General features: G+C 38.8%; 1 protein-coding gene across 1 annotated transcript in view; it reads left to right on the forward strand.

Annotated features, from left to right (window-relative positions):
• The window catches only part of LOC138742472 (uncharacterized), a 250,679-nt gene that overhangs the window by 205,357 nt on the left and 21,626 nt on the right, over positions 1 to 23,696 (forward strand). Inside the window, exon 14 of the mRNA XM_069896948.1 lies at positions 18,964 to 19,078. Within this exon, the coding sequence (XP_069753049.1) occupies positions 18,964 to 19,078 (115 nt within the window). The remainder of the gene's footprint in view (positions 1 to 18,963; positions 19,079 to 23,696) is intronic.

The raw sequence follows: 23,696 nt of genomic DNA on the forward strand, positions 1-23,696 counted from the left end.
AGACTTGGAATGCCCATCTTTTTGTTGAACCCTGGATATGCGGGATTACATTTCTAGCAAATAATGAACTTCCCAAATCAGATCTGGCAGGAAACTATTCCATGGAGTTTGACTTCCAACCAAGTTAAATTTGATCTACTTGAAGGCTTCAAATTCTCAGCTGCAGTGTTCGTCATTGTATGTTTATTATTTAAAAATGGTCCTTTAGAATGTCTGAGGGGATGTACTGAAATATAAGATTTCCTTTTCTGTCTGTATTGTAATTAACCTATTTGTCATAAAGCAAAAACTGTTTACCTTAGTGTTGCTATCAAGGATAAAGTTAATCTTTTGCAGAATGAAGATAAATGCAATAGGCGAATACTTAAATATTTTCTATTTCATTATCCTCTTCAAATTGTCATAAACATAGCATTTGTTTCTTCTTCTTTGGCTTGGCTTCGCGGACAAAGATTTATGGAGGGGCAATGTCCACGTCAGCTGCAGGCTCGTTTGTGGCTGACATGTCCAATGCGGGACAGGCAAGGGAAAATTGGTGGGTTGGGGTTGGGTGTTGGGTTTTTCCTCCTTTGTCTTTTGCATTTGTTTAGAAACTATCTAAACCATCCACTCTCTCCAGATAAATTTTGTCCTGATTTTGTTCTGTGTTTCCAATAATTCTTTAACTTTTAAGGTAATTATAATCAAAGGACTCCAAATTGGGGCAGATCCCATTTGCACTGGCTTCTGCCTTTTAACAAACAGTAAGTTCTTGGGTCATTTGACAGTGAATGTGCTCCTACTGCAGGGAGCTCATTACAATACATTGAAATAACCTTGAATACCATGGAAATGGCATGATTAGCATTCCCAGGAGTAGTTCATGGAAGATAAAAGTGCAGTACCTGTTGTCAGTAGAAGCACTTTCCTTTGAGCTGTCAGTCTGGGGAAAATCTTTATTGTTTGTTGGCTTTTTATGGCTTTTGGAGAATTTTTGTTTGCATTGTTTAAGGACAAAAGTAACGTGCCTCTGACACTCTGAGGATTTGTGAGCATATGAGGAAATGCTTAGCTACCATAAGAATTATGAGATAATGAGCATGTTCTTTGCTCTTTATTGGAAGGGGAGGATCAGTATTGAAATGGGAGGAGGAGGAATGAGCAGAGCACACCACAACATATTAGCCCTGAAGGATTTTTCATGTTAATGTTCTGTCAGAAAAGGCACCTTTTTTTCAATGAGGCTGTTAAGGAGCGTTCCAGAAATCACTGGGACCAAGGTAATTTTCTACACATTTGTGCCTAGAAGTGCGAAGGTCACCGTATTATCTCTACCTCGTTAGCCCCTTTCAAGCAAGTGCAAGGAACCAGTGAAACATCACAGGTACCAGCTGTGCACCAATATGGTCACCGATATCATTCTTAGCTGCAATCAAGATTTTGTTCACTTAAGCATTAACTGCTTGGCAACAGTTTGAAGCAGTCATCTGGTTGTCTTCAAGTTATGGATCAGGATTCAAGAGGGGGTAGTCACACCGTATTGTGAGCTCCTACAGTAATCCCCCATACTTTATTTATTGAATGGGCTCTGACACGGTGAAGCCAGATAGGATTTTGACTAGCAAAATCTTTTCTATGTGCTGAGCATTAACATAGTGCTTTGTTGTCAGGAGTGTAATCCTCAAAATCCTCAAAATAAAAATCTTAAAAATCATTCAATAAAACTTAATGAAACCATATGAATGACAAAGTATTCACTGTGCAAGTTTTGTTGAACTCAACAAACTGCCATAAGCCTGCAGTCTGATATATTAAAAACTAGGTTAAATGCAGAAGGTGAGAATGAAATTGGTATATAGTGATTGGTCTTGGATGATTATTTTAACTCCATGCCAGTTCATTCCCATCATTCACTCTGTACAGTTTAGTTTATCTGTCGCAAAATACCTAGTATAATGAGAAGGGTTCTTCTGCAAGCAGACTGCCAGGTTATCTCTGACAAAATGTGGGAAATTGGATCAGCAAGAACACTAAGATTAGAGGTTTTGAGGACAGCAAGGAAGGCTTTCAAAGCTTGTAGCGGGATCTGGACCAACTGGAAAAATGGGCCAGAAAATAAAAGATGGTATTTAATGCAGACAAGTGTGAGGTGGTGTAGTGGGCCAGGTCAACCCCACACACGACAGGCTGAATCGCCGTAGCGAACAGCCAGCATGGCAGGGCACAGGGGCTTTTCCCACCACGTGCAGAAGTTCCAGGCTGTTGGAGTGCATTGCCAGGGGAATGGCCAGGCTTCCCAGCAGCATTATGATATTACTCCCGTGAGTCTGTGGCCTCCCCTAAAAATGAACATGTGTGGTTTGAATAAACGGCAGTTACTGGTTTGCTTGCTTGGTGTGTCAGCATTTATTTCAGCAGCTCTGCCTTTAGCAGTGTTGCTGTGTTGCATTTTGGAAGGACAAACCAAGGTAGGATATACATAGTAAATGGTAGGGCCCTGAGGGGTCTGGAGGAACAAAAGGATCTGAGAATACAGGTACATACTTCCCTGAAAGTGGTGTCACAGGTAGATAGGGTGGAAAGAAAGCTTTTGACATCTTGGCCTTCATAAATCAAAGTATTGAGTACAGGGATGTTATGATGAGGTTGTATAAGACATTGATGGGGCCAAATTTAGAGTATTATGTGCAGTTCTAGTCACCAAACTATTGAAGATTGAAAGAATGTTGGGAAGATTTACTAGGATGTGGCCGGGACTTCAGAAGTTGAGTTACAGGGAAAGATTAAACAGGTTAGGACTTTATTCCTTGGAGCGTAGAAGAATGAGGGGAGATTTGATAGAGGTTTACAAAATTATGAGAAGTATAGACAGTCTAAATGCAAGTAGGTTCTTTGCACTTAGATTAGGAGTGATTAATATGGGAGGACATGGCTTTAGTGAAAGGGGTAAGGTTTAGGGGGAACTTCTTCACTCAGAGAGTGGTGGGAGTGTGGAACAAGCTCCCATCTGACTGTTAAATGTAGGCTCACTCAAGTTTTAAGAATAAATTGGATAGATACATAGATGGGAGAGGTCTGTAGGGTTATGGAATGGGTGCAGGTCAGTGGGACTAGTGGAATGATTTGGCACAGTCTAGAAGGGCTAAATAGCCTGTTTGCTATGGCACCAAACGCAGAATTATGGGGCTCATTCTGGAGCTTGATATCTGCAGGGAAGAAATTATATTTAAGCATATTGGCCCATGCATTCACACTCTTTAGCCTTCTCCCCAATAGGAGGAGGGAATAGAGAGTGTGTTTGAGTCCAATGTGTCTTCCAGTAAGTTGGCTGTGTTTCCTAGGCAGTGAGAGATTTAGATAGGAGGGAAGTTTGTGTGATTTTCCGAGCTACATTCACTACGTTCAATAACTTGTCCCGATCTTGAGTAGAGCAGCTCCCATACCACACTGTGATGCCCTCAACAAGTCTGCTTTCAATGGTTGAGGGACAAGGGTAAGTGCCAAACTTCCTCGGTCTCCTCATAGAGGAGCTGGTGCACTTTCTTGACTGTCACGTCAACCTGCTTGTCCCAGGTCAATGTTATTGGAGATATTTTATGACTCTCTATTTAAAGCTATCCACCTCTTTGCCATTAATACTAATAGGGGTGTGGATTATGCCCCCACTTCTAAAGTCAATAATCATCTCCTTTGTCTTATTGACAGAGAGAGAGAGATTGTCACCTTGACACCATACCACTAGACTTTGTCTCTTTTCTGTATTCCATAATCATCATTATTTGATGGCCCTTCTACTACTGTGGCTTTGTCAGCCAATTTGAAGTTGAAGTTCGAACGATATTTAGCTGTATGGTGGTTGGGTGTAGAGAGAATATAATAGGGGACTTGAGTGCACATCCTTGAGAAGCACCAGTGCTAAGTGCGATCATGGTGATGTGGTTGTCCATGTTCACTGATAGCAGTCTGTTAGACAGGAAGTCAAGTATCCAGTTGCAGGGACGGGGATCACTGAGGTTTAGATCCTGAGGTTTGGAAATGAGTTTGTTCAGGCCTATGGAATTGAAGGCAGTCTGTTGTTTATGAACAGGTATCTAATAGGTATCCTTGGCGTCCATGTATTCTGGAGATGGTGTCTACTATGGACCTGTTGTGGCCAGCAGGGAAATTGAATGGGATCAAGGCTCACTGGTCAGATGGAGTTGATTTCAGCCTTGACCAACTTTTCAAAGCACTTCATGATGGTTGATGTCAAAACAACCAGTCGCTGGTCATTTGAACTCGTTATCCTGGTTTTCTTTGGTACTTGTTGAAGGAAGCGTCGATTTCGACATCTTGTAGGGCAGTTTAAAGATGTTCATCCAAAGTAGGAACATCACAGGTTTTTTTTCAAATAATGGATAAATGTAGTTGTTTAGTTAGATGCAGAAGATTTTAAAAAAAAACATTAGAGTGTACTTTGGAGGCACAATCAAAAAATAGTGACAAGTATGTCACATTGCAAGGCAGTACAATGAAGTAAATATTTTATGATTTTTCTGCAGTGCAGATTCTATCATTGTATTATATCACTGGCTGGTCAGTTTCAAACCTGTATTAACTCTGACATTGCAGACTTCATTCAATTGGAAAACAAACACACAATTTTAAGAATACAATCTGCTCAGGTCTTTGCCTTCAGGTTCAGCACCTAGACATCTTCATTAAGCAGAAAATATGTAGTTTAATTTAGAAGCAGTGAAGCATCAAACCTTCCTCAAGAGACCTGAAAGCACTCATCTTGATGCTTGCTGTCTCACACCCACGATGGGAATTCACTTAACACTTTGACAGGTTCTGAAATTGGTTAAGAGAGGAGAGAGGGAGTAAAATAAAAAAGTCTTTTATATTTTAACCTCTACCCGCATTGCCTCCATTTCCCACACATCTGTTCTGGCCCCCTCTGTCCCTGGATGCAACAAAAACAGGATTCCTCTTGTCCTCGCTTACCACCCTAGCAGTCTCTGCAATATCGTCACCTACAACACGATCCCACCACCAGGATTGAAGTGCCGTGATTGAAGTAAAAACACAATGCTGGAGAATCTCAGCAGATCAACAGCACACTTTATACATCAAAGACATAACCCACATTTTGAGCTTGAGCCTTCATCAAGTTGTTAGAAAAATGTACTCAGATCCCTGAATAAAACAGTGGGGGAAGGGCAGAGGGAGGGCACAACAGCAAACGGGGGGAGGAGGATGAAGAGCTGGAGACAGCGATGGGGAGTAGTCCCGCAGAAACCAGAGAAGTTCCTGTTAATGCCATCCGGATGGAGAGTGTCCCGACAGAATATTAGGTCTTGCTTCTCCAATTTTTGGGTGGCCTCGGTTTGGCAGTGCATGAGGCCATAGACAGATATGTTGGTGTGGGAGTATGGTGCAGAATGGAAATTTGGCCACTGGGAGATCCCTGTTATTGATGCCAATAGAGTGAAGCAATTTCCTAGTCTGAGTCCAGTCTCTCCGACTTAAAAAAGGCTACGATGGGAACACAGGATGCAGTAGATGACTCCCACAGATTCACAAGTGAAGTGTTGCTTCACTTGGAAGGACTGTTTGGGGCCCTGGATAGTAATGTGTGGGTGAAAATGTGGCTCTTCTTGAGGTCACAGGGAAAGGTGCCAAGGGGGTGATTAATGGGAAGGGATGAGTGAACAAAGGAGTCATGCAAGGAATGGTCCCTAAGGAAGTCAGAGAGGAGAGGAGAAGATGTGTGTGGTGGTGGGATCATGTTGCTGGTGACGGATATTGCAGAGGCTGCTGGGGTGGTAGGTGAGGACAAGGGGAATCCTCTTTTTGTTGCATCCAGGAGAGGTGTGTGTGAAATGGAGGAGTTGCAGATAGGAGTTGAGTTGATGGTGGACATATTGTATGATCTTGACTGGAAGATCTTGGGAGTAGGATATGATGGAGAAATTGAGAGAAAGGAATAGAATCCTTGCAGGGGACTGGGTGTGAAAAAGTATAGTCGTTATGGGAGTTGGAAGGTTTGTTTTTAAAAAAGAAGTTTCTAGAAAGTTGGTTTTTTGTTTCCTTTTTAAAATTAATTTATTATTTATGGGTTTAATTATGGTTGTCCTAGATCATTATCATTAATGATATAATGATTGGTAATAATGTAACTCAATTGGTTTCGATCCAGAATTATTTTTAAGAATGTTAAATCAACAAATGGATGGATTTTTTAAAATTACATTTATATTACTTTGTGATATGTATACGATATGACTTGTTTTCTGTTATATTGGAAGACTTTGTATGTAGGATTATGTTAAACTCGAGCAAGTTTGTCTACTGAGATGGAGACAGAGAGATTAAGAAGGGGAAGTGTGGCCAGAGATGGATCAAGTAAATCTGAGATTGGGTTATCTGAAATTGGCTTGTTTTACCCTTTTTTGGATGCAAATGTACATTTACTATTCTGAGCAATATCCTGTATTATTTCCCCAAATAAAGATGCCCTTTTTTAAAAAAAAAGATCCAATCGCGACTCGTGCTCACAGTATCTCCTCACAATCAGAAGCAAGATAAGGTGATGAAATAATTATCCTTATCCCATCTTTTTTTCAAATGTCTATAATTTGATTTTCAGCTGTTTATCAGAATTGTAATCTTTCATACTGATATAACAATTTTAAATATGCTGTTTTTCCTAACTTAAAATCTATTGTGAAGCAATGTACTTTCCAAAATGTTTGCTGCAGTAGAAGTCAAGGTCAAATTCAAAGTGAATGATAAATTGCCTAGTTTAGATATGATGAGAGTGGATTTTAACTCCCTGGTGGGGCCGATAGCCTTTCAGCCAATGTGCCCGTGACAGGGCTCAGCAGATGTTAATATCTCACTGACTAGCTGCCTGCATAAAATAGGCGGAAAGAGGCAGCTGGCTGGCATTGGGTAAGTCAAAGACTCTCATCATGGAGGTAGCTGACCACTGAGAGTGCTAACAGGATTCAGTGAAGCCAGTTGACGGTTGAGATAGAGAGAATGATTTCCGGGTCGTGACAGATCCAGAGCACTTTAGGTTTTTTTCCCCCCCTTATCATCTTCCTTCCCTCACAGGTCTTACTGAACAGAGCACCCAAAACCCATTGTGGATTCTGTAAGCTTATTAATAATCCTGCTGCAGCAACCATTTTCAATTAACCTAACCAATGCTTTCAGTGTTTGGAATTGTATCCCTCTGAACAAATAAAATGCAGAATTGGCTCTCCTTAGCATATTCTCTTTATCTGTAATACTTGGCAGTGACTGTATTACTTAAAACTATTTTCCTCATGGTCTCCTGATACTGTTTGTGAGTACTTAATAAGTCGTTGACGATTGTACTCATCTCTGTTTAATCTTTTTCCTTCTCTTGGTTACATGATTAGTATTCCCAGATCCCAAATACCATGCACTCCATTTGTCCTTATACAGTGACATCTGGCACACAAGTTATTCATCTAATTTTGTTTGGTTGCTGGTGTATTGCTTTGTCTGAATTACCATCTGCTGTACGTTGTCAATTGTAAAACATTCTTTAGATTATTTCTATGAATGATCCACAGTGCTGATTCATTTTTCAACAGATTTAATCTCATGAATAACAATTACTGGGTATTTATGTAATTCAGCTTGTTATATATATGCACAGTATTAATTGTTTTGTAATCCACATGAGTTAATAGTTTTGTGCTATTTTAGCAAACACAGTTTTTGCCCAGCAGATTCCAGAGGCTCCCTCAATGAAGTCAGTCCGGTTAGTGAGACAAGCTTTAAACTCCCTAAATAAAGTCTGGATGTTTTTAAGAAAGACTGAATTCTCTCAAATGATTATATATTACAGGAGTGGCCAAACCTGCTTAACGTAAGAGCCACATATGATAAACTTCTGATGTTTGAGAGTTGCAACAGTCACACGATCACAAGCCACGACCACTAAAACTACCATAGTGAGCAGTGTCTTGTACGATTCCTATCTCAGCCAGCATACCATTGTATAGGACAGCCCCAGAATTTCCACCTAAAATGTTGGTTTTGAGCGATACCCTTTGTATAAGATGACTCCCAACTCCCCCCCCCCACCACCATTTCTGGAACTTACAGCTGACCAGAGGATACTGTTAATAGCAAATCACAACATTTTAATAACAAATTATGATTTTAAGGTTTCAATTTTTATTTAGATATTTTAAAATAAATGACAGTCGGCTCCTGTAACAGGCTGTTTAAAGCCTGTACAGAGCTGACCGTAGTTGGACCGGGCAGATGGAACCTGTGGAGGAGCACTGGGACTTCGCAAATAACTAATGATTAAGTGGCTTGAGTTTAATATAGTCCAACATACAAAGTCTTCCAATAACTAACCAGCGAGGTTGCATTGGAACTGACAAAAAGATGGCAGTGGTGTTGCAACTTCATCGTCAAGGTAAGAATTTTAGACACTGCGTATAGGACATCCCAATTTTAAGGTGAAAATTTTAAGCTTCAAGGATTGTCCTACACAACAGCATATACGGTATTTCCATGAGCTGCACATTATAGTCAAGGCCACACGTGGCTCATGAGCTGCTGTTTGGGCACCCCTGACATTCACTCATTACCATTTCATTATTTACTTCTTATTGAAGTCAAACATATGTTTATAATCAACAGGGTTTACAATTTTAATTTTTTTTATTTTAAATTTAATTGTAAATTTTAAATTAAATTTAAATTTAGACAGATATCATGGTAACAGGCCCTTTGGCCCCTCAAGTCCGTGCTACCCAATTACACCCAACCCCCTCCCCCCACAAGTATGTTTTGAGTGGTGAGAGGAAACCAGAGCCCCCAGGGGAAAACCCATGCAGACATGGTAAGGATGTACAAACTACTTACAGACAGCGCTGGATTTAAACTTCAGTCCATGATCGCCAATGCTGTAACAGCATTGTGCTAACCACTACACTTAACTGTGCCTTTCAGAAATGGAAGTGTGAACGACAAGAGAAAGTATGTGTACATGGAGGTGAAGGGGTTGGAGGTTTATTGGCGGTGAGCGGGAGGTTTGAGCTAGTGGAATTCTTCTAGTGAACTGTTGCGGACTTGAAAGGCCGAGATGGCCTGTTTCCACTCCGTAAATGGTTATATGGTTATAATACTTCTATTTCTTAACGAGGCTTGTGTGTGGCCTCAGCTTTAGATGATGCCCACAAGTCAACATGGAATACATTACTATTAGATACAGGAGTACTAATCTGATCAAAAGATTATCAGGTTTTACTTACCTGTTTGCACTCTATTACATGGAAAATTACATTTTCAGAAAAATATAATGAAAGCAACAACAAAAAAGTCTTTGTCTTTGAAATTTTTGTCAGGCAACCTTGGTATCAAATATTACGTTTTTTTTTACTGCTACAGCAGTTGTCCAATGTCCTTTATTTCTGGCTCTCGCTTTGTTTATTAGCCAACTTTTATGTATTTGTTCTTTCCTGAGAGTTGAACCTTTGAGGATATGAGAAAATACTATAAAATATTATTATTTCTGTAATGAGAGTTTCAACATAATGACAATTTAAATGATGGATGAATAGTTATTACCATGTTCTTATCCTAAGTCTCTGGCATTAGTTTTATTGTGTATGCATTGTTTCCAGGTAGGCTGCGCTAACTACTGAATATATACATAACCTTTCTCACTGTTGTATAGCCACATTGTTCCTGCACATGCAAGGAAGATCTGATGTTCTCAGAAAGCAGTTTATTTTACTCCACTCTCTATTCTTGTTATACACAAATATTATGCCCTACATAATTGAAATTCTAGAGTTATGAGCTGTAATTGTACACATAGAGAGGGATGGGTAAGAGAAAGGAAAGGGGATTGCAAATATGAAATAGCAGTTTGTTCTATAAAGATAAAAAATTAACAAGCAGGATAGATAATGGAGAAGCATTATGTTTACTTGGATTTTCCAATGGAAAATGGAAAGTGCAGTGATGGACATGATTTCTGATCACTGTTCACTTGAAGCCTTTGACAAGGTGCCCCACATGAGGCTGCTAATTAAGATAGGCATCCAATGTATTACAGCACAGATAAAAGATTGGCTGACAGGCAAAAGGCAAAGAATGTGAATAAAAGGGGCCTTTTCTGCTGACTGCCAGTCACCAATGGTGTTCTGTAGTGCTCAGTGTCGGATTCGCTACTTTTCACATATAGGTTAATAATTTGGATGATACAAAGATAGGTGGCAAGGATACGAAGAAGAGGGAGCAAGACATCTGCAAATGGACTTTGATAGATTGGGAGAATAGGCAAAGACATGATAGATGGAATACAGAGTAGGGAAGTCTATGGTCATGCAATTTGGTAGAGGAAATAAAGAAGCAGACCATCTTCTAAATGGAGGGAGAATTTGGAAAGTGGAGGAACAAATGCACTTGGGAATCCTAATGCAGGATGCCCTAAAGATGAACTTTCAGGTTAAGTTGGTCATAAGGAAGGAAAATCCAATGTTTGCATTCATTTCGAGAGGACTAGAATATAAAAGCAAGGATGTTTATGCATTGGTCAGACTACATTTGGAGTATTGTGAGCAGTTTTGGGCTTCATATGTGCTGACACTGGAGAGGGTCAAGAGGAGATTTATGAGACTGATCCTGAGGATGAGAGAATTAAGATATGAAGTGCATATGATGGCTCTGGGCCTCTACTCGCTGGAGTTTAAAAGGATAATGGGCAATCTCATTAAAACCTTTGTTATGAGCCCAGAGGACTCCAAAACCCAGCAGCAATAGAAATGCACCAAGACAATGATTACTTAAACAAAAATTGCTTTTAATTTTCTTTAAACATAAAAACAAGATCAAATTTTAACTTATTTCTATTAACTTAACTTAGTCCCCTTCTAATTCTGAGCTCACATGTATGTAATGTGTATATGTTCAGGAAAGTTCTTTGTTTCACAGTCCAATCATTCATTTCTCCAAGTTCACCTGTATCAGGCTATTTTTTTTTACTGTGAACAGAATTTAACATTTATATATCTTCTCTAGGCTCTGATATTTAAAGGTAAATGGCTACCATTCAGGAAGGTTCTCATTGGTTTCAGAGAGATATTTGTTGTTTGTTGGACAAACTGATTTCCTCCAATCAGTCACTTCAGTGTCTTGCCAAAGAAACTTGCCCCATCATGGGTTTTCCAAAGTATAACCTCCTCCTCCAGGTCACCACAGAGATCCTCTTGTTTCCCTTATTTCAGGAGAAACATTCTAGCCAGGCATTTCCTCTTGTAAGGACTACAGGGGTTTTGAACAAGCTGAACTCAGAACACAATCCATCTTCAAAAATGGGGTTTTCCAACAAGCTTGCCATTTTGCAGCCACAACTGTGACTGTAGAATTGAATTCTCTCTCTCTCTCTCTTTGAGAGAAGAATCCTGTTTGTTTGTTTTTCCTCTCTGCTTGTAAAAACTAAATGACCTCTCTCAAGGCTCCAAACCCAATCTTTGAAAGGTCTTATCAGTACTTGAGCCTGGACTCTGTTCCATTTGCACCTTCTTTTGAAGTTCTTTCCAAAGCAGTTTCATTGTCTCTGCAAAATCAACCGGAACCTCAACGTCTACCTTCAGCAAAGCTCTTGCATTTTAAATGAGATGTCTTTTGCGAAGTGTTACCCTGTGAAGTGACCTACACTAAACCCCCACAATCTATCTCTTTTAAAGACATATTTATCCATAACCATAATAATATAACCTGTAACACCTACTAAATATTGTAGGGACTGGATAAAGTGGATGAGGAGATGCTTCCAATAGTGGGAGAGTCTAGGACCAGAGGACACAGCTCAAAATAAGAGGGCGGCCTTTAAGAACAGAGAAATTTCTTCTGCCAGAAAATGGTGAATCCCTGGAATTCTTTGGCACAAATGGTTGTGGAGTTGGTTCTTGGCTAGATTTAAAGTTGATAGCTTTTTGAGAATAAGGACATTAAAGTTGATGGGGAAAGGCAAGTAAATAGGTTTGAGAGGAATAATATCTTTGTAAGTCAGAGCAGACTCAATGAGCTGAATGGCTTTGTCACCTTATGATCTTCTGGAAAAAGTGATGGATTCTTGGAGATGCACAAGTATAGTTTATATATTGTCTCCTAAGACATTGGGTAAAATATTCTTCTCACTGTTATTGTTGTTTTCATCCAAATAATTAAAGGCCATGTTAGTAGGTTTGACTGCTTGTAATGTTTGAGGAATTTGATGCCAATTAAAGACAATAAAGTTATCAGTCTCTTCTATAAATGAATGGATTGAGAAAAGAAAGTTCAACTTCATAAACATAAAAAAACTGAAAATCTTGTTATTAGACTTTCAGCATTCTTAAAATCATTTCTGCCGTAATGACAAACAAGTAATTAAGGCATTAGTTATAATGTAACTAAATTATTAACTTCATCAGCAATCATAAATTAACGTGTAAAATACAAATATTAATGTTTGGGAAAAATACATTTATTTTATCAGAAACATCAACAAATTTAAAATAAATGGAACAAAATATCCTTCATAAGATGATATTTAAAGGAATTTCAAAGAAAGCCCAACTAAAATTTGTGAGCCAATGTGAACCATGTCAGGTTATTAAGCAGCTTGATCAAGTATCATTAACTATCTTTAATTGGGACAATGGTATCCTGTGTCATTACTATTGTAACTTCTCAATCATTTTTACAGACAACTATTTACATGTTCATATGAACGAAGGCAATTGTGTATGTTCACTGTACAATACATCTCTGTTTTACAGCAATTGAGATAACAAAATCTCGCCCTATGGAATACTTGAAATGTGACTAAAGAGTTTGAGATACGGCTCATGGAATTTGTGTGTTTCAAAAATAAGTAAATGGTAAATGTGAAAGTAACAACCAAATTTTCAATGTTGTCAGAGCTTTGCATTAGAGACAATTATGATGTGAACAGTTTTCTATGAGTGCCATCCTTCCATAATATGGAGGTATACTCTGTTTCTTCAAAATAATGTCCTAATTCAGATTAAAGAAACTTTCATGAATAAGAGTCATTTCTTTGTATGAGCTGTTCATCCATGATTCAGTAGTCTCACTGCCCTTGGGAAGAAGCTGTTTCTTAGCCTGGTAGCTCTGACTCTGATACTCCTGTATTTGTTCCCCAACTGGGGTAGCTGGAAAATGATGTGTGCAGAGTAGTTTAAATATGATTCATTACTCAATTAAACATTAATTATGGTGGTGTTATCATGGAGTTTCATGGAATCCAAAGCTACTTATTATTCCTGATTTTTTTTTTGTCTCCTAATTTGCTCTAGACTTCATAAATTCTCTCTAATTTTAGTTTTAAATCTTACGATGTTATGAGATTCACTGTAGAGTAAACCATGTCTAAAGTGTGCACCAAAAATATTGATATAGATCACCAACTTGCTCTGGAAAACTAACTCAAATGGGCGCTAGGAATTAACTTTTTGTAGGTACCCTTTTCAAGTGCTCCCATTGCTTGTTGCTTTGTACCCTTCCATTCAAAGTGAACCTTCCTACCAGTGTGTTCTTTCCCCTTTTTTTAAATCTGTATCTAAATGGGTTCAACATCCTTGGAGTCAATATCATATTTTACAAATGTACTCCCTTCATCTCTCATTAACTGTCTTACCCCAGCATCTTTTCCTTCCCAACAGATGAATTACTCCTGATTTCTCTGGGCAATGAAGATTTTCTTCCTGATCACTTTTGGGTGTATTTTATGGATTTTGGGCAGCAGATCACAAAAATCATCTTAGAATGTTCCTATTGTGTACTGTTTTTTTTAGATATAACCTATTGTTGTGAATTATTGTCATACTTTAAGTCTACTTAATGCATGAAGTGTGACGTGTCATTGGAAATTCATTTTTTGCATTTTCACTTGGACTTCTTCCCTACTGATTTTGGCACAGTCCGTAACGAGCATGGTGAAAGGTTTCACTAGGACATTGTGAGCATACAAAAGCAGTAGCAGGGAAACTGACACCCATCAATTGTTGTTGGACACTGACCCAAGAGGCATCAGATCCTGAGCACAAACGAAAATCAAGGGAAAAACATTTTTAACTCCGTTGATTTAACACAATGTGTCAGCATTGATTAAATTATGTGATTAAATGTACAAAATTCAATGAAAGTTAATTTAATGTTTCTCCAACTTCCTATGTGATTCAACAAATCTGAAATTATCTTTGTGTTCAGCTTGAAGTTGATACCCAATTTTTTTTTAAACAGGTAGAAAACCTTTTGAAAAAAGTTGTTGTCCGGTATTACTGTTTCCAAGTTTGATCCCCCTGCAAATGCACATTATCTGGTACTGTGGAACTGTGGCCTTGTTTGAATCTCCCCTTGATTTTCCTGCCTTCTGCTTTTGCATTCCACTGACCTTTTTTCATTTCTTCCCTTTTTTTCCCTCTTCCTTAATAATCCTAGTAAAGTTCCCATACTCTTTTTCTTACTTAAACCCTCCAAAACTGTACATGCAGCTTATAACTTCAGTATGTAGTCCATGTACGTTTGGGTACCATATATGAAATGAAAACTACTTTGACACATGAATGGTGGTTGAGCCAAATTCTGGGGTGCATAAGCAATACTTCCACACCCGGTCCCCCTTTGGAGGAGACCATCAAAATTTTGTTTTGGATCCAGTTCTTTGGAACGGAACTGGAATTCGCCACATTTTCTGGTTCAAGCATTAAGGACTTAAGAGCCCATCATTAAATTAGGTCATATCTTGTCTTCTACCTCTCCTGCCATATCCCATAAACCTGATTCTCCCATTATCAAAAGATCTCAAATTTAAATGCAGTTGATGATTTTTGCTCCTCTGCAGAACCTGTCCTGTGTATTTTGAACATTCAGTTTATATTTTGGATTTTCAGCATCTGCATCTTTTTCATTGTTTTCATATTTTCTTACAATGAAAGAAATTATTTTTAATCAATCTGCACTGATCCCATTATAATTATGTATCTGGTGATCTATTACCTTCAATTTATTTGGTTATATCATTCTTAAGAAAAATCATATGGATCAGCCTATTGTGAAAATATCTGACCTACTTGCATTTCCAAATGTTTTCTTTAAATAGTTTTGAGGAGATGCACAGAGTGTGAGTGCCCCCTATTGCTAAACTGCAGTATTGGCCTCAAGCTCATTAACTGAAGCAGATGAAAATGACACAGTAAAAACACACAGTAAATACTGGAGGAACTCAGCTGGTCTCGCAGCGTCCATAGGAGGGAAAGATATATTACTGACATTTTGGGCCTGAGCCCTTCTTCAAGGTATAGGCAAAAAGCAGACTGGCTTCTCAATAAAGACCGAGAGAAAGGTAGAAAAATGGAAGGGGGAAGAGTGAGGACCAAGAAATAAAAGTTATTAATTGGATATGATAAGAGGAAATGTGAAAATTGATTTTGATTCTGTGAATTGGAGATGGAGGGAAAAGGGAAGAGAGAGTGAGTCACAACTAAAGGAAATGAGACAAGGGGGATGAAGATTTGGGGGAGGGGCTGTTTAACGGAAACCAGAGACGATGTTAATGCTCTCTGGTTAGTGGATGCCCAGATGAAAGATGACGTATTGAAAATCATACACAACTGCTTCATTTTATAGCTGTGTTGAAAAAACGTGGATTTTTTGGGGGGGTGAAGATGACAGCTCTGCTTATATTAACTCCTTGTTACTCGAGGCCCTAAATTTGATGTGTTTCAATAGCTTGTCTGAATGTTGAACACTGATGCAATAAATAAAACTACACGCACAAATTAAAGCAGGTTCATACTAATGCTGCACTCATTCAATTAATTCTGTTGAATACAGTACTGTCTTACAATAACATTTAATTATAGTGAGCATAAAATTGATATTTAATCCACTGATGCAATAGTATTCAAGATTATTTTTCTATCCTATAATTCTCTTTTGCAGTATCTAAAATTAGTCTGGGAAAATGGTCGTTTTTTTTCCCCCCAGAGGAAGTTAATTTAAATTATCTGTCTTATTTGTAACTGAGTTTATGGGGCTGTTTTATTAGTGTTTCTTCAATCCTAGCATTTTTTCACTACATGATCCGAAATGATTTGTCTTGTTTGCTGTCATTTGTTTCCTGTGACAGAAAATGCTTTGCTCCTGCCCTGGCAGTCACTCAATTTTATTTAATTGGACATTATGTGCTATTATTACCTTTTTTTAATATCACAGATCTGTACAAAGGAAAGTATTGGATTAATGTTTATTATCATGATGTGGTGGTAGTAGCCCTGTATCTGAATAAGGACAGAAATATACTTTCTGCCCATGACTAAAATGCTTGAGATGCACTTTAGACACCATCAAGGCGCAAGTGCCGATAGTATTAAAAAGATCATGTCAACACTTGTCCAAACACTTTTAGGTTTAAAAAAAACCTGTTAGCTGTCTGAAATCCTGCTTTCTTTAAAAACCATCACAAAACACATCCCTGTGAAGAAGTTTTTAGTCACAGCTATTACTTTGTTATTCACGGTCAGTTTTTCTAATGTCTTCTTTGAAGCATACTTGGATCTTTTATTTCACATTTAAACATTGCAGTTGGAAATAGCTAATCATTTAAAAAGGGCAAATCTACATCATTATTAGACTATCCCATGGTTTGTGAAATTCCTGGTCTTGTTTTAAAGTCTATTGACATCATGAAATAAAAATTAGTCAAGTTTATTGTCCTCTGATGAATCAAGGACAACCCGACAAAACAGCCTTCTCCAGTCCTTGGTGCAAAACATGGAGACTCACGACCAGACATAACACACATACAGAAAAATAATGCATATGCAGGACAACTATTTTATCTATAGTAAATAAATATTGTTTGGTACAAATGAGAGTCTTGGATGGTCAGTGTAAGCAGTTCCTTTGGTCATTCAGCACTTTCACTGCCCATGGTTGTGTTGGCTCTGATACTCTTGTATCTCTTCCCCAATGAGAGCAGCTGATGGATCCCGTGTCCGGGATGGAAGGGTCCGCAATGATTTTGCGCACCCTCTTCAGACAACGATCCCAGTAGATCACGTCAATGGAGGGGGGGGGTGAGGGGGACTCCAGTAATTCTCTGAAGCAACCATATCACACTGTGATGCAGCCGGCCAGGATGCTCTTGATAGAGCTCATATAGAAGCTTGGCAGGATGATGGCTGGTAGCCTTGCTCTTGTCTGTCTTCTCAGGAAGTGCAGTTACTGTTGCACCTTCCTGACAAGTGAGGAGATGTTGAGTGTCCACGATAGGTCACTAATTAAGTGAATTCCAAGGAACTTGGTGCTGTCCACTCTCTCTGCTACAAAGTTGTTGATGTGGAGTGCATTTGAAACAGATTTAAAAAGGTTTGTCATCGTAAGGGAAAGTTGGCATTTCCTTTCAGTCAAAGGAGTTGCCCAGGGAGATGTACAAATTTGACAGCCATTACGGTGAGGTGTGAAGTGATGCATTTTGGAAGGACAAATCAAAAGGCTAAGTACAGGGTTAATGCACAGTTACTTAAGAGTGGGGACAAACAGAGGAACTTTGGGGTCCAAAACCCTCAAGGTCTCCATACAGGTTGATAGGATAGTTAAGAAGGCCTATGGGATGTTGGGCTTCATTAATTGGGGGATAGAGTTTCAAGAGTCGAGAGGTCATGTTGCAACTCTACAAATCACTGGTGATACGACACTTGGAGTATTGTGTTTAGTTCTGGTCACGTCATTATAGGAAGGATGTGGAAGCTATGGAGTGGGTCCAGAGGAGATTTATCAGGATGTGGCCTGGATTGGAAAATAAGTCTTATGAGGCAAGGTTAGCAGAGCTGGGACTTTTCTCTTTGGCGTGTAGAAGGATGAGAGGAGACTTAATAGAGTCTACAAGATTATAAGAGCCATAGATAGGGTGGACAACCAGTGCCTTTTTACCAGGGCCGGAATAGCAAACACCAGAGGACATACAGTATTTACAAAGTGAAGGGAGGAAAGTTTAGGGGAAACATCAAGGGTAGTTTTTTTTTTAACGCAGATAGTTGTGGGTGCCTAGAATGCCCTGCCAGGGATGTTGGTGGAGTCTGAAAGATTCGGGATATTTAAGAGTCTATTAGGCACATGGAGAAGTAAAATAGAAGGCTTAGTATTTTTAAATGAATATATGGGTCAGCACAACATTAAGGGCTGAAGGGCCTGTACTGTGCTGCAGTGTTCTATGTTCTAATATGAATCAGTTATTGCACTGGAGTCCCAGCATAGATTGCAAAGTTCAATTTTTTTTATTAAATAAACATGTCATGAAAATAAAAATAAAAATTAATAAATGTGCTGAATCATCTTAACAAGGTCCCACCACAAATGTAAATTGCTACCTGTGGCTTTGTGAGGCAGGTCATCAAGTCCATATTTGATTTTTGGATCCATTGGAATTTCTGGCTTAGGGTTTTTACCTTTTTCCCTCCGTCTAGGTAGATACTAGGCCTGAACAGGCAACAAGGCTGCAGAGTGCTTTCATGTGGCAGAGAAGGCTATGGCCATTTGGGACTTCATCTGGACAGTGAAAAGAGGGACATGATGAATACCTTAGCAATTCAGATCATGGTTTTCAACAATTGTCTCGATTTGATATGCAGGTTCAAATAAATTGATTATTCTAACATCAGGAAAGCTCTTTAATATCAATTGAGTCTCGCAGCTACACTATAGAAAGTGATCAGCCTTCCAACCCCAACACCTACCCCCCTCCCCCCCAGAGCTTCTACCCTGTACCTCTGATGTAGTGAAGTAGGAGCTTTGCAAGATTGTGATGCTTCCTCGAGTTGTAGTAAAATGACAATAATTAGAATACATGAGGTCTCAAGACCAAAAATGGTGCTGTCCTTTTCTCATGGAACAAATTAGTATCTGATTCTTTTTTTTCTTTCTTAATAGATAATAATGGAACAGTACAGAAAATTTACGTGGGTGGCCTGGTTTACAGAGATCTTTATCACTGTCAGTATTACTGTTTCATTTTTGGTCCTTGGATCTGCAATGAAGCATACATGTATGTAAACATTCCTTGGTATTTTTGAAGTTTATCGTACTTTTAAATTCAATATATTTTATTGTTCTTTTAAATAATTAGTTTCTTTCATAGAATATCTTTTGGATGATATCTTTTAAAATTATTTGATTTCAAAATGTCATGCAATGGATGTAGAACTGACGCCGCAAAACTCAGGTTTGATCCCAATGTCCAGTGCTATGATCTATCGGGTTTCCCCATTCTCCGTGTTACTGTGTGGGTTTTCCCAGATGCCTCAACTTCTTTACAAAATGCAAAAGATGTGCTTATTAGTAGGTTTGTTAGCTATGATAAACTCCATTAATGTAGATAGCTGAAGTCTCAGTCACGGGGGTTTGGTGGCTGGGAGGGAATGGGTCAACAGGTTAAAAAGTAGGGGAATGAGACTGATGGAATTGCTCTGAGAACCAATAGAAACTAGCAATTAAATATGGAATTGGCACATCACTAATAGAATCCAGGAAAATAGAGATCAAAGTATAAATTATACTCTTTTAATTTCTTGATTTAATGAACAAATTTAGATGTTTACAGTTATCTTTTCAAAATTAACAGTAGTAATTACACACAGGATGTAGAAGCACAGAAGTTATTCAGCATCAATATTTAATTATGGTCTACTTAGATGTGTAATTACACAATTTGCTGCTGGAGTAGCCATTTAACTCTGTTTAAAGTAGATCTGTATTGACAAAGTATTGGAGAGTAACTGTGAATGGCTTGTTCATTCCAGTTCGAATTATATCTCTAGTCAGAAATGGATCTCTATCTTTCCTTAAATCTTGAATCATTGTTTATCAGCTTTCACTGCTCGCAATTATTAATTAATAAACTAAACTGGCCTAATTTTAAAAATCCCAGATTTATTAAGATATTTTGGCATATAACCATCAGGAAGTTTAGGATTCCCACATTAGTAAAACATATGGAGAAGTCCAACGCTGCCTAAGGAATCCAATAGTGGAGTATTTTCCAGCTTTTGTCAAGCTCAAGTTCATTATCATCTATTTGTATAAGTACAAACAACGAAACAATGCTCTTCAGTCCTCTATGCAAATATATGCAAACATACATACAGACAAATGATATGTATGCAATACATATATACATATATAAAAATAAATAATATTGTTAATTGCAGTACAACCCTGATTATCCAAAATCAGATTCTCCAAAATACTCATTTATCTGATTTTTAAATGATTTTTTTGGATAAATGAGGATATCAGAAACAAATAGAAATCCTCATTTATCTGAAATGTTTTCGGAGCTGAACTGACCTCACAGAATGAAAAAATTCACCCGACATGAAATTAGAATGACGATTGTCCTTGTTTCAGGTAACTCCCTCCCCTCTTTCTTTCCATTTCTTCTTTACCTTCCCCTATTGACTTTTTCTCCCCAACTCTCCCTCTCAAACTGCGTGCCACTGTCTCCCAGCCGCAAGTGGTTGGAAGAATCCCTTGTCCCAGGATCAAGGAGAGCAGCCTCTTGGGCAGGAGCAGGACCTCGGACTCATTGGCTCTCCTTCACCCTTTCCGTCCTTCCCTCCCTCCTTGGCACAGTGGAGCTCCCTGATGCCGACTCTGAACCTTCTCCTCAGCCTACTACTGAACACGCTTGTGGGACTCCTGGTGTGTGGTAGGCCTAGGGAAGGATTTGGAGTTGGGACTCCAACGTCAGGAACTCTGGTGATCGGGGTCACAGGAGCCCACTGACTCACCAGTGAGTGTTCCACCAGCCCGGTAAGCTTCCTTTGGGATCCGCGGCAGCATTGGGTTCGACTGCGGTTGGGAGATCTCTGTGATCAGTGGTGGCTAGCATTTTTTTAGTGAGAATTAAACATTATTTTAATGCTTAAATAGCTTTCCCTTGTTGTTTAAACATTGACACACATGATTTGCTGTTGCTACTGGGCTGTTTTTTAAAAAATGACCAATTCTCTGAGAAAAAAAAACCCATTTATCTGACCTAGGCCCAGTCCTGACCATTTCGGATAATCGGAGTTGCATTGTAAATAGAGGAGTCTTGGGCAGTTTGTACGAGCAGTTCATTAGCTGTTCAGCAGTATCACTGCCCGTGGGAGGAAGCTGTTTCTCAGCCTAGTGGTTGTGGCTCTGTATCTCTTTCCTGACAGGAGTAGCTGGATGATGCTGTGGGCAGGGTGGTGGGGGTCCTGAAAGATTTTGCAAGCCCTCTTCAGTCAATCATCCTGACAGATCGTGTATGGGGGTGGGGGGCAGGTGCAAGGGAGACCCCAGTGATCCTCACTGCCACTTCTTTGGTCCTATGAATTGCCCTGTGAGCCAATGCTCTTCAGCAACCGTACTCCATTGTGATGCAGTTGGCCAGGATGGTCTCGATAGCCTTACCCACCTCAGTCTTCTCAGGAAATGCAGTTGCTGCTGCGCCTACCTGACAAGTGAGGTTATGTTGTGTGTCCAGTATGTATGTGTAAATAGATGTGGATAAAACAAGAGAGAAATATTACAGAGTGTATCTCTCTCTGCAACTGGATCCTGAACTTCCTCATTGGAAGACCACAGTCAGTATGAATCAGGAACAACGCCTCCTCCTCAATGACAATCAACAGAGGTGCTACACAAGGTTGAGTGCTTAGAACAACTACACCCATGACTGTGTGGCCAGGCACAATTCAACTGCCATCTACAAATTTGCTGATGACACCATGGTCATTGGTAGAATCACAGACAGGCCTTCATGAAGAAGGCTCACTTGGTGAGGTGTTTGTGATATGTGTTATGTCATCAGAGACTATTGCAAATTTCTAGAGATGTACCGAGGAGAGCACTCTAATAGTTGCGTCACTGTCTGATATGGAAGTGCCATTCCACAGGACAGGAAAAAAACTACAGAGAGTTGTGACCTCAGCTAACACCATCATGTGCATCAGCCTTCACTCATCTACAAGAGACGGTATTTCAAGAAAGCAGCCTCTATCCTCAAGGACCCTCACCACCCAGGCCATGCCCTCTTCACACTGCTACCATCAGGAAGGAGGTACAGGAGCCTGAAGTTCAACACCCAATGGTCTCCTCTGCCTTCAGACTTCTGAATGGACAATGAACCACAGACACTACCTCATTTTTTCTTCTTTTGCACTTGATTATTTTTTTAAATGTAATTTATAGCAATATTTTCACTTTATTTATAGCAATGCTTTCACTTTATTTATAGTAATATTTTCACTTTATTTATAGTAATATTTTCTACTGCAAAACAGCAAATTTTGTGACAATAAATTCTGATAATGTCAGTTTGTAGCCTGCCACTGCAAGATAATTCCAGGTAAATGCCATTTCAGTTTTTTTAAAATAAGTTGTTGAACTTAATGTTTCTATAAAATGCCTTGAGTCAGTTTAATAATATTCACAATTGAAAATGGAAATTTGGACTCTGTTTACTTGTTAAGTTTGCTCTGAATCTTTTGCAGATTCGCTTGAAATGTAATGATTATATTGGATGAAATCGGTACAATTTATACTTTACATAAAATGTCCAATTAATTTCAAGAAATTTATAATCTCATTGTAATCAGTATGTGGACAGCCATCTCTTGACGTGAATTAATGTGTAATAGTTCATCTACATTAGGGAGAGGGATTTGCTGCTACAAATAGCAGCAGGACTCTCACAGGACATCTTGATTATAGCAATTAATGAGGGAGAATGAATAACCTTGATTGAAGCAGGTTGGAATGCAGTTGAATTTATTACCATTTTTAATGTTGATCAAAGTACAAGAAAATTTTATTAGATTGATGGATCCATTATCTGATAGTAAATAATATAATGTTCATAAGAGGGAAAAGGAGACCAGTGTCATTTAAAAGTCTTGCATGTATGTGGTCGTTGGGCCAGATTTTTATTGTGGAAATATTTTCTGCCCTCTTAGCATAGCTTGCAAAATGATTTATTTGCTTTGAAATGCATTATTGAATTTGTCCAATTTTTACTTTTGTCCGGCTAAATTTGATTAGTTATCAAAAAGCAATCATTTAAAAATATTAAGAAACTTTAATGATGCACAAGGATCTGTCTTTGAATAAATCCAAAGCATCAAACAAACTGCATCCCATTTAATCCAAAGAGATGTATTTAAAGTCAATAATTAGGTCAGTTTATTTATAAAATTACGTCAGTTTAGTTACTGATTAATAAGCAGTGAAAGTTGATAAACAATGATTCAAAGTTAAAAGAGAGGTTGAGCTCAGTTTCTGACCTGAGGCATTACTTGAACTGGAACTGTCAGTGTCAGGTCTGCAATATCATTTCTACTGCTGAGTAAGATGAAAAATCAGGAATAAAGCTTAGAAGAGTGCAGCAAAGGAACAGTGGTAGAAAAAGAATAGTTGATGTTTCAAGCCAAAATATTTCATCAGGATTGAGGCAAGTGTAAAGAGGACATGGTAGGAGTGCTAGTGGGGGCTTCACGTGGGATTAGCCAACCAGCAGAGGTGGAACGTGACAGACCGAGGCAAGGAGTGGCAAATGCCAGACAAAGGGAGAAAGACAAGAAAACAAAGGGGCCAGGTAGAGGAAGATCAGTCATACAGGGCAGATTGGGAGAATGGAA

The sequence above is a fragment of the Narcine bancroftii genome, chromosome 9 (genome assembly GCF_036971445.1).
Source record: "Narcine bancroftii isolate sNarBan1 chromosome 9, sNarBan1.hap1, whole genome shotgun sequence".
NCBI classification, from domain to species: domain Eukaryota; kingdom Metazoa; phylum Chordata; class Chondrichthyes; order Torpediniformes; family Narcinidae; genus Narcine; species Narcine bancroftii.